Source organism: Anguilla rostrata, chromosome 1 (assembly GCF_018555375.3).
Source record: "Anguilla rostrata isolate EN2019 chromosome 1, ASM1855537v3, whole genome shotgun sequence".
In the NCBI taxonomy this organism is placed as follows: domain Eukaryota; kingdom Metazoa; phylum Chordata; class Actinopteri; order Anguilliformes; family Anguillidae; genus Anguilla; species Anguilla rostrata.
In genome coordinates, this window is record NC_057933.1 from 15,697,013 (window position 1) to 15,709,523 (window position 12,511).

Here is a 12,511-nt window from a genome sequence, read left to right on the forward strand (position 1 = left end):
AAATTGCGAATGTCAGGTTTGATTGGGACGCCGGGGCATGTGCCCGCGAGTGCTGGAGACTTGTGACGGCGCCGCTCTTGCAGGGTGTCCCCAGAGAAAAGTCTCGCGGGTCTGCCGAGTGGAGCAGCATACCTGGAGGCCTTCCATGTAGAAGCACACAGCGCTGTCAGCGCAATCCTGTCCGCACACCCATGAACTCGGTTTGAAAAACACGTACTTCCATAAATCCACAAGCAGAAATAAACTTACATCGCCACCAACTCTATTCAACACTAGAGTTTATTATAAAGTTATCCTCATTTTATAGCAACATATACAGATATTGAGTAGGGTGTTTGTACAATTCATATTGGTCGACACTGTAATATATATTTTTTAATACAAATCAAAAATATCCTAATTTATATATTCAGTGACAAAGAAAGAAAATGCATTTATATCCAATATCAAATAAGACTTAAGTGAATTATTACATTATGCACATGTACTTTGCTATAATACAAAGAGAAGTTATTACTTATGTGGTTAATATTAGTCTTTATCATTATTACTATTGCCCTCTGTCTCTCCAAGTCTCTCCAAAGCTAAACAACACCCAAGAACAGAAGGCACACTTTTCAGACTCGCCAGCACAGATAACACGCCTTTAGTGAGCAAAGTCTATTTCCAATCCGGGAGTAAAGACTTGTGGGTCAAATGCATACTGACACAAAATGTGGCTAACATAGGCAACTCTGCAGGACCACAGATGGCAGCGGCTACAGCAAATGAGAAGCTTGTGTGTTGCAAAGCTGGAAGCAAATATCGTGCAGTAGACAGACTGCTCTTGTGCAAGGACCGATATCAAATCAAAGTTACATACTGCCTACCCCTCCATATTATATTAATATAATTGAATATACATCTTATTCAATCCCTGCTTACACCTTCCAGTTCTTGTCATTTCAACACAATTACCTACTCTGTTGCAGTCCAGTGTAACACAATGCTATATTCAAGCCAATTGGAAGAATGACACATTTTAGAAAGTTTTTTTTCTTCTGAATTTGATTATAGATTTGTGCTTAATATTTTGGAATGTGTTTTAAATTAATAGTACGTAAAATATTTTAAAATACTGCTTTTTAAAAAATCTGATGTATACAGAGCGGTACGTTTTTTTAAATGGCAGAAATCAGCAGGCATTCTGCAATAAACCACAACAATGAGAGCAAACAAGGCGACACACATATTCTACGCCCCAGAAGCAGGTTGGTAAAGGAGAAGCACCTGGAGCATTCTAGATCAGTATCAGAGGCAGATAGTTTTAAAAATGTCAGTGTACACAACATACACGATTGTGAATATAAATCTGTGTGTATATATTAAAGCAATTAATGGCTATAAACAAAGAAATTTTGAAAAAAAAACAAAGCTGAAAAAGGGTATCAAATAGATGGATTCTAGACATACGCATTTAAATAATAATAAAACCAACAACAACCAGATGTTCATACAAACTATTTGTAGCTAGCTACCACCAGAGTTTGGCACAAGTGAGCTATTTAAGACAGTTTTACAGAGCTGTGCACCACCAAGAGGAACAGGGATCTACCCACTGGGGTCTGGGCCAGGAGCAGGATGGAGGTCTGTCCCACCACACCCCGGGCTCTCTCCCTTGCTTCTGCCTGTCTGGAGACATTCACAGTGAAAGCTGGAGGGATGGTGGCCATACGTATCAGTTGGAGTCCCCGCCCACAGCCCCGCCCTCTTCCGGGCTGTCCTCGCTGTCCTGACTCAGCTCCGTATCTGGGGGAAGAGAGACAGACAGGCCATGTCACAATTTAGGACAGAGGTGGGAGGGGGGGCATTGCCCCAGGACCAAGGTCTGTACTCTTCATAGAGATATTCCTGCACTGGTGGCTGGTCTGTCACCTTCACTCTACACATGTCATTCCTGACTGATAAATTAATCAGACTGCAGTGGGATGGAGAGTCTGTTTCAAGACATTCACATCCCATCTCCTCGCACTGCCAGAGGAAAAATACCTTCTTATGGAGAGCCATAGCAGCTCATAAATCCATCCGACTGGCTGCTGGTAACTGTGCTGTTGCTGTTACCATACAGCATGGATGCGCTTCACTCCACTGTTATGATGCCATTTTTGAAGTTTCCTAAGAATTATGCAATTCAGAAAAAATGGGTGGCGTTTTTCAAAAGCTATGGTTACACTGGCATGTTCAGTGCGAACATTCACTTGTGCAGTGGCCATTTCACAAAACAGGACAGCTTTTAAAATGATAACCAGAGACTTCTTGGATTAGCCAAATTCCTGAAATGCGCTGGGGCTGTTCCCAGTTCAGCCAGTTGAGGCTCCTCTCTAGGCTCATACATATACAGCTGTATTTGCCCGATTGCACTTGCAGCCTTGAAGCCTTCTGATATTCTCGATAGATAAATGTAGCCACTTTAGCCATGCATGTTCGTTTACTTGTGGATGGTATGTTTCGGGAAGAGGTGAGGGGGAGGTGGGGTGGCGAAGCAGTTCTGACCACGCCTGTACAATCCTAATGTTTTTTTTTTCAATACGGAGTTAATGTCTGACTTGAGATGTGTTATCATAGTTATTGAAATTATATTGAATAGACATTTGGTGGATGTGCAGTGGATACATCCCTCTGTGATAATTTATGGTTATTTTAACTATTTTCAGTCACTTTAACTAAGCTATTATCTCACCATGGAACTGTGGAGGGTAATGGGTTTTGATTCAGAGTTAAACACTCTATGTAAGATGCTCTGCATTTACATTTCCAATGCCAGGGCAATGTACTGCCTTTTCAGTACCAGTTATGAATGTGTGTTACATATATCTGACAGGACAAAATATATATCAGAAGCCAAGGAGGAACCGGTAACCTTGTTCTGAAAGATAATTTGAACATGTGGTATGTGCTGTCTGACAGTTTCCAGATCACTTGACTAGAGTATTTGTAGCACAAAAGAGCAATCTTTCAGCTGCAATGTTGGTGATGAAACTCCCGCAGATGTCTGACAGCATAGAAAATTCCAAAAGAAGCAGGTGGTCCTCATACTGGCCAATTATTGCTCAGTAACAGCACACTGGCATTTAAAACAGTATCAAGCAATCATTATTCAGTGTTTATGGTTCTTACAATTACTGTATGTTCCTCATTTTCACCCACGTGTACTACGCTGTAATTTCACCGTTATGTCCTCCAAGAAGAGTGTACTGCAGCTGAAGCCCTCCTCCAATACACTCACCTGTGATGCACCACGCTACAAGTCACAGAATACTACAGGATAACTAAGACTGATTGTAGGAGAGGCACATATGCACAGTAGAGTAGCTGTGTGCACATCCAACCAGTATTTGGCCAGGTGCAGGATAAAAGTACATGTGAAGATTGAAAGAAAATGGATATCCGCACACTGGATTACAGCTCCCAATACTTTATTGACTAAATAAAGCATGGCAACGTTACAACCCAACAGGGTCTTCATCAGGCAAATGGATTTTGCATTTGCCTGATGAAGACCCTGTTGGGTTGAAACGTTGCCTTGCTTTTTTTAGTCAATAAAGGAGAGGCACACATCTCATTAATGACCACTGGTGTCCTGAAGATTACAAGGGACACTAACGCAGTGGTAGACAGAACAAACCTGGTTGACTCAAGCCTATCTGCCCCAACAAGGCAAGGCCAATTGTATGGCCATGCCAAAAACTCCCACTGGGCAGACTTGAACTATATAAATTTAAGCATTCAGGCTCAACCTGCAGCTGTGGCGAGCACCAAGCCACCCGGGAGCTCCTGCCACACGGTTATTTTTTCCTGTTACATCTGCGAATGAGGAACGTTGGTCAAGGGCACAGCAGCATCGCCCAGTTCCTATCTGTCTCAGTTCCCCTCTGTGCTCTGGGTGAGGCGTCGTGTACCTGTCATCTGGTTGTGTTTTGGGGGTGAGGCCTGGCTGCAGCTGGGGGGCGGGGTCTCCCCAGGGATGTCCGTTGAGCTCAGGTCATCGGGGGGCCAGCGGAGCTCCCCGCTCTCAACCTCCCCGCTCTCTGTGGGCTCCACCACGATGGACGGCAGACGCTTCGACAGCTTGGGATACCTCTCATGGGAGTCCGGAAAGATCTGAACATAGGAGGCAACACACTCAACACACTGACAAATGCCTGACTGAGCTTTCAAAGCTCTCAAGCAAACAAGGTGATCAATATAGCCAACAGGTACTATCTTCGCCAGACTGAATAAAGCATAAATTAAATGTTGGAATCTACATTTGGACTTTTCAAGAGTCTGCCAGATGGAAAGGTGTAGACATCTGCATCCCCTTGATGGAAGCAAATGCAAAGGATGTGCTGAGCAATAAATGAGAAGTTTAATTTATTCTGAGGATGAATATGACACCATTCACCAAGGCAATATAAGGGGTTTCATGTGCTTGATGAAATAATAATATGCTATGATAATTTTATACAAAAATGTGACCTTTCAAATGACAAATGTGCTTTGTGCCCCCTTAGATAAGATCAAATTAATCCCAGTGAAATAATGAACAAAATGTGAATTTCTGTGCAAGAGAGAAGAATTGAGGGAAAATGCAGATGGAAGTAATCAAAAAGCAGTCAGAAACCAATCCAGTTCTAGTCATACAGAACTACTGGCAGGGAAGGAAGGAATGACAACGGGTCTTCAGTATTTTTACTGAAATATTATACTGAGGTATGTAGTGATTTTTTTTTACTTTCTCTGAACAAGTAGTGCAGGGTTGGAAATTTATGTCTGTGTGTGCATGTGTAGATGTATGTGTGAGTGTGTTTGTGTGTGTGTGTGTGTGTGCGTGTGTGAGTGTGTGTGTGTGCGTGCGTGCGCGTGTGCGCGCTTTTGAGACAGACCGAATAGAAAAACTCACCTGGAAGGAGATGCTTTGGTTTCCTGTGGCAGCGGTCACACCAAAGTCCTCCATGCCTGGCTCACAAGTGTTCATCACTTCTGTCATCCTGCAGAATGTAAGTCAACTAGTGATGGAACATTCATGAAGAGAATTCATCAGTGAAACTATTATCCTGAGCGATGGAGCACATTTGTAAATGATAAAAAAGATTTAAAAACAGCTGTGACCTTAATATTATCACACACATTTTTAAAGACCGAACACACTAAACAAGTGCACAAGTGCTTTGGTACAATCCCAGTTTCAAATAAACAAGACATTGGAAAACAGTCCACTTAGATTATGAAATATGCTGTTCCAAAAAAGTTCTGTCAAAGTGATGGAAAGACTTTCAACACATGATGCATACTTGCTTTTTTCTACTATCAATGTTGATATTACAAGTGGTATTCCCACAATTCCAAGAGGCATCAACATAATGTTTTAAATTCACTTCCACAAAGTGCCTTTGCTGGTGCGAGAAGGAAAGGAGTTCATTTAGGAATGGCTGTGTTAACCTAAATAAAATGTGCACTGGCACACATAGGACCAGACCTTTTCCTAACTCAAAGTAAGGAAAAATACACAGTTAAGATCGCAAGGATTTCAGTTAAAAACAGGCAGGGGGATAGGAGTTAACAGAGCATAGGTTAGTACAGCAAAGGTCAACCTGACTTGCTGCAATGTGTTTTTTATACCATTCAAATCTCTTCGCAATTATGTGTCACATAAACCATGGGGTTAAATACAGTGGCTCAAATTTAGCTATATTATAATAAATAATTAAACATTTATATATTTTGAGGGAATGAACCGACATATCCAACGTAACAAATAATGAATTCTCCTGTATAACAGACAGGAAAGTTACAATTCTTAGAATGGTACTTAAAAAACTCCACCTCTGGTGTTTTGAAACACTGGGTAAATTAACATGTGTATAGTACTTACTTTCTAAATCTCCAAGTGGTGCTATGTTATGTTATTTGCTATCTTTTAATTGTCTTATTGTATTGAATCAAAATTCTGTTATGAACTGAAACTTGAAAAAAGAAGAAAATGAACAGAAGGTTTGGTTTGAAAAAATATTCCTTAGATCTGTCAGTTCGTGTCTGTTTCATCTTGCTGTTGACAACCAAAGTACATATTTAGCACCACCTGAACAAACATTTCAATTCCTTCCATGATTTCTCCACACCATTCTTGAATTTAAAAGTGTTTTGAAAGGGAAATTCATTTTTTTTATACTATTAGTCGTGTGCTTCCAGACAGTCTCATATGTAAATTTCACACAGTGCATTGTGAAGCCAGTTTCCAAAACATCAAGAACCTCAACCTAAGCAGCATGTCTTCTTGAGAGCAACTGCCTAGAGTATGCTGGTGTGCTCATGGGGATTTTGGTATTCTGCAAGAAGTAGTAGTCAAATGTTAACAATAGAGGCTAAGTCTGAAATGCAATATTCTAAGAGTCAGTACATTAGTTTTATTTATTTTAATTGGTTTTTAAGATTTTTGGCTGCTTTAGCATTTTTCCAATCCAGACACATCCAACACAAATGTTGAACAAGGGTAACCAAGGCTACAATAACATTTTTCAGATTTCAGCCAATTAAAATTCAGTGAGTTATGTGTTCTTAAAACTGTAGGCATTGTGGATTCCCACATGCACATTAATTATACCCGGTTTATTCTTCCGGAATGTGTTAATTTCACATAAAAAGGGATCTAGGGTGATGTGGTCATGCAAAGCAAGGGCTGCCTTGAAGCTTGACGAGGACCAAACAATTCATTACCCAGATTCCTTTACTGCATGCAAATGAGAGGTGCAGTGCCATACATTTCATTGGGTGGCAGTAGCTTAAAAATGTGATTTGTTCACAAATAAAACAAGAGAAATATTTGTTTAAAAATCTCCAGGTCTCCTAGTAAACACTAGTCTTTTCTAGACAAGAAAATAGCATTTTATAATTTAAAACGAAATGACGAGAAAATATCTAAAGACCTGTTAAATGATTGAATTTGTTCATCTGTAGCATTCTAACCACAAGTGTTAAGAGGTCCATCAGTTTCACACATAGTAACTGAAATATTAAAACTTTATACAGAACTTTTCATATAGAGCTCAACATCTTTCAAAACTAAGAAGAAATCAAAACTTACAAATAAAAAAGGTAGCTGAAATAAACATGCTCATTAATTTAATCTTTATCGGGGTTATCATTTGAGTGGAATCCCAAAGCATTGCCACCTAGTGGATTGCGATGAATTGCCTGCATGGATTGGATTATATTATATACGCAGATCAGGTATGCAGTGGGCTTCGCCGTCTTCTGTAAGGCTATACGACATGAAGACAGTACAGGTATGGCATAAATCATATTTTAGACACTTCCCTAATTATACTCATTTGAAAACTTCCATTACAGACAATTGCTGTCACAGAAAGAGCTTTGGCCGGGAGTCTGTGGGCAGCTTGATTACTCTCGCTATTGTCCAAAAGGTTTTCCAACTTGTACTCCATTAGAACACTGTACTATTCACTATATGTGCACTATTCCTCTAAGTTGCTATGGAAACAGGCAGTTAAAACGTGATGCCTTTGATTGTTTGAGTGCTTTACTGCAGTGTCAAAAGGTGATTGTTTCTTTGTAGAGGCCAAAACTGACACAGATAAAGTGGTTTGATAGTGAGACGTCTCTGTCCCATCCTCATCCTGCCGCCACAGATGAGGACATAAAAGCATAAAATGAACCCATAGCGCTTTGTACCATTCCTCTGCTTGTACCCGCATGAAGATTTTCTCACAGTAGGGTATTCAAAAGACATTCTTCTGATGGTATATGCCATTGGTACATCGACTAATGTTAATGTCCATGAAAACGGTATATATAAGGTATATCTATTACGAATCCACGTGTTGATTATGTCCCACTCGTCAGTGAAGCTCAATACGGAATTATGTCAAATGGACTGAATGCACAGAGGCGAGGTCACTTTCTGAATGCAAGGTTTCTAAGCAAACCAGGTATTGGACTAGGATATCAGCAGACAAGTTTCAATATGCCAACCACTTCCTGATAGAACACCACACTGACTAATCCACCTGAGATTGAGGTAAAGGGTGGGCGGGGGGGGGAGGCAAAGGGGATAGTATCATGATATTTTCAATTTCAAACGTTTATTTATCGTCAACTGGCATTTTGTTTGGTAAAAAAAATCAGTACTGAGTGCATTAATGTTCTCTTGTTCTCTTTTTCTCTCCTTGCCCCCTTTGAGAAGATGTACATCTCTATTAGTCGCAAGCGTAGTTTTTAATGCTCCAGAGGGAGAGAGAGAGAAAAGACAGGCTCTCTGCACCCTCATGGCAGTAGCAAGCACAAGCCATTTAAGAAGAGCAATTTAATGGCCATCATTGGAACTAATGAGATGTTTAAGCAGCACTGAGGAACCGGAACAGTCTTACTGCTCTCCAGGGGGGGGATATTCAGGCTGGGAGAGGAGAGAGCCTCCACACACTGAGACAGAGAGGGGGGATAAGAAGAGGTCAGACACAGGGAGCCACACACAGGAGCAGCTACATTTTATCTATAGACCAAGACACTGTTAAATTGCTTTTGGATTCCAGCCAAGGATTACGAATGTACGGTTTGTTGTGACCTGTTGGGATTTGCAAATCTATAACTCCTTGTGACCTGTTGGGATTTGCAAAACTATAACTTTGTTGAATGTAACCTGTGTGAGTTTGTTGCCCAACTGAAGACAAGGGTTGGAGAGCACTGTGGGGAGTGCCCTTGTTGAACACAGTTGCAAAATAGCCTCACGAAGGCTCACGAAGCCAATCAATGAAGAGGTGTGGGAAAAGCTCACCTTTGATAGGGAAGAATAAAGTGAGGATGTTTCTGAGCATACCCCTCATAAATAACTCAGTCTGGCTTTCAGATTATTCCATAGTGGTATTGCAAAGGCAGATTTCAGTGCTGTGCTTTTTTGAATTAATGCTAAATGGGTGGCACGAAGGGCAAAGCTGTTGAAAAGGAATAAACTGTTCCTGAATTATTGAAGCCTCCATCAGAGGACATGCAGCTCACCTTGTCCATACAAGCTCACATACACTTTCATGCAAGCGTGCTCGTACACAGAAGCACACACGCGCACACACACACACACACACACACACACACACACACAAATACAAGCACACACACACACACACAAATACAAGCACACACACACACAAACAAAAAAACCTTATTGAAAATGTACAAAAATTACAAAAATAGAAATAATATGCACCTGTTGTTGCGACCCTTACATAATGGTTTACATGGATCACACATACATACATTTTATTCCGCTGAAATCCCACACAGGTTAATTCTTTAATGGCTGTATTTAACCATGCATCGAATGCTTTAATGGAGCTTTAAATCTCAGTTTGATACTTACATTAAAGGTTTAAAGAAGGAACATTAGATCCGCTACGGATAGACTATATTCTATGTCAACATTTTGTTTCAGTAATATGCCTCCAAAGCTCTTTATTAGGTATGAGCACATGCAAATAGGGTTGAACAGACGTCAATTTAAATGCACGCAAAAGGATATTAACATAAGCCACTTGAATAAATTTGAAACGAATGCGCTGCTGCGTTTTAATCGCACTGAGAGTACGACAGACTGCTCACAGGTAATGCTCAATCTTCTGGTAAATTAAAATATATACAATTACTAGAAAAGGATGGGGCAGGCGTTGGCTACATTCAAATTTGAAATACATGATATTCTTCACTGAAGTAATGCATACCAAAACATTCGTCGTGCTTTAGGTTGACTTAATTTGACGGAAAATCTGAAAACTTATTTAGATATAGCCTTCAGATTATAAAACAGTAGTAAATGGCATTCCACAGCTTGATGTTATATACTACCATGAATATCGATTTATTGGTTGGCACCCGTGTTTATCTGTTCGTTAACTGCGGAAAACCCATCAACTTATGTCTCGGCATTACTGACTGGAAAATTATACGCTTTATGGGGGTTCATTAGGAGTATTAACAATTAACACTCTTTCAAAATTCAGACACATTCCAACCAATTCCTAGCACAAGCGCTACACGCTCTACAAACTTATAACTTGTACTTTCTATAGCACGCGCGGACAGACATTCTGCTAAATGAGCATCTCCAGCACTTACCTTTTTGAAATGTGTATTTCGTTTGTTTCGTGAGCTGTAGTATTCCGGTCAGAAGCAATTGCGTGGCGTTCTTCCCGGTTTAGAGCGTTTCCTGATGCGACTATCTGCCCGTGAGCTGTGAGCTTCCCAGTGGAGTTAACAGCTACTGCACGAAGCGCAGAGAGATAGAGAGAGACAGTGAGAGAGGGCGTGTGTATGTGTATGTGTGTGGGGCAATATGAAGACACCAAATGGGAGGCGCAGACTGATTGAGCCTTGGCCCTTTTATAAACCCATCTGATCCGTGGCCAAAGAACGCATGGAGCCCTGCTGGAAACACATCGCATAGTGTTACATCACTGTTGTGGAATACTCTGACGTGATTGTTTTAAGGACTCTCAAAGACCTGTGGCCAATGCGCAGGATCAGGACTATATGGAAGTAGTGCATTTCGTGTACAGTAGAGATCGTAGTCTATGAACAGGATATCCACTAAATTAGACCTGATTTATTCAGTTAAAATTTATTTATTTATTTAAAATTTACGTCTCGTTGAAATCGTGCGAAGTTATCATCTAAGCCCAGAGTCATTCTATTTCAAGTAAACTTATAAAGCATTAATAAATAAACCATTAATATAGGTGATCTTCAAGTCTCTAACAGGTATTTTTTCCAGTTAGATAAATATAAAATTTTTCTTTGTTAAAAGATTAATTGATAAAAAATGACCCAACTTATGCCACTGAAGCCTTCCACTGTGTGCAGCTGGTTAATGTCCTATATTGTGTGGCAAAATGCTATCTTTTGGGATGATTTTCTGCCCTGTAGGACTTTGACAGATCAATACTGTGCTGACATTTCAGCATCAGAATGACAATGAATTTGCTGAATAAAACATATCTGAGCATGTCAGGGTGATGGCACTGGCTTCTGTGGTAGGAGTAGAGCCACTGCCTTGCATAATAAAAAATATTATTTAAGCCCAAATATTTATGACACTCACCAAGATGAGTGCTCGGTTTATTACTATGATTCAAATTAATGGGCATCTTACAAAAATTTATATCATAAGCAACAAGACCAATAAAGCATGATGATTTGTGCTGGTATAATTTACTGTTCAACATCAAGTCTGGAATCTAATTCAGTCATATAACTATGTAACTGAGCAGCATTTTCTTTTCTTTTTTTATGTTCCATGATTCATTGGAACAAATCTTTAAAAAGACTTAATTGAAGTAAGTCCAGTTTTAAACCATTTGCGCTGTGGCATCCCCCTCTGTTCATCAGAAAGCAACTGGATTTGTGAAATTTGCACCAGGAAAAACCTTGAACTACTTGCTCAGAACTGTGTGCAGGGATTAGACAGTACCTTGTATTTTCCAGCAGGGGTGTACCATAATTTGATTTTGTGAAATGGATTCAGATGCTTAATGTGAATTGTTTTGCCTAGTATTTCAAAACACAACTTCGGCAAGATATCTCACACTTGTATCAAGCACATCCTTGATCAAAGACAGCTGTAGTCTCTGCAGTGACAGGTACAGGTTTGGAACCTTGTGGGCACTTCATATCTATGCCATATATCTCCAGTGGTCCACATGTGATATGCGTATTCGTATGCGCATCTTTGCTCGAAATGCTTTTCATGTTTTGATTGGAAGCTCTTTACTAAATGAGCATCGTTATCCACATTCACCCTGTTGATCGCAGGTGTAAGGAAGAACCAGTGATGTATTCACTATTGTGAATAAATCATGATCCTAGCTATAAATTCTTAATCAGAGTATATTGGTCATGTTACAGATGGCAATAAAGATTGGCTTACAACAGATAAAAAATCACAAAACCAACATTTTATTTCCACACACCGTACTTTTTAATTAATGATTATATTATGTTACCTTTTAGATAAGGTACAGTCAGCAAGGACCTCACTACTGGGTTTAAATGTTTTCCAGCTGGATACACTCAGTCCTGACTTGCACAGAAGGTGTGGGTCTGTTGTGTACATGATGCAATCCAGGTCAGAATATTTTAATTGTGCATGATGGTGGTTTGTAACTAAGAATTTTTTTTCCACACCTTAGATTCCTCTCTTCTTAGGTTGCCATTGGTGCGAAATTAAACTCTCATCATTGTTGCTGAATAGCACAAACAAGCACAGACATATCCTGTAATAAATAAATAAATAAATAAACAAATATGAAATGGCAAACAGTGCTCTGGAGTGTTTCATAGAATGAGTTTATCAGTCACACTGCAAAGTAGTCCTCTACAGCAGAAGCACTCTCCCTCCATCCTAAACAGCCATTGACACAGTGTGATAGCTGGCCGAACGGTCCCGCTCTCTCTTAGCTCAGTAAGATACAGCTGCCCCCTGGTGACAGTA

The 12,511-nt window shown here is 40.1% G+C and overlaps 1 protein-coding gene across 2 annotated transcripts; it reads right to left on the reverse strand.

Annotated features, from left to right (window-relative positions):
* Positions 1–261: 261 nt before the first annotated feature.
* LOC135249383 (protein LBH-like) lies at positions 262–10,399 on the reverse strand. Of its 2 annotated transcripts, none has more exons than XM_064324987.1 (4): positions 10,141–10,399; positions 4,922–5,027; positions 3,939–4,140; positions 262–1,788 (listed from the first exon to the last, which is right to left on the reverse strand). In XM_064324987.1, exons 2-4 carry the CDS (start codon positions 5,006–5,008, stop codon positions 1,718–1,720), a joined length of 360 nt encoding a protein of 119 aa, XP_064181057.1. In that variant the 5' UTR covers positions 5,009–5,027; positions 10,141–10,399; the 3' UTR covers positions 262–1,717. The 2 variants fall into 2 exon arrangements, with proteins under 2 accessions (XP_064181057.1, XP_064181047.1); XM_064324977.1 differs by having other exon boundaries at positions 4,922–5,009; positions 10,141–10,391.
* Positions 10,400–12,511: the final 2,112 nt, after the last annotated feature.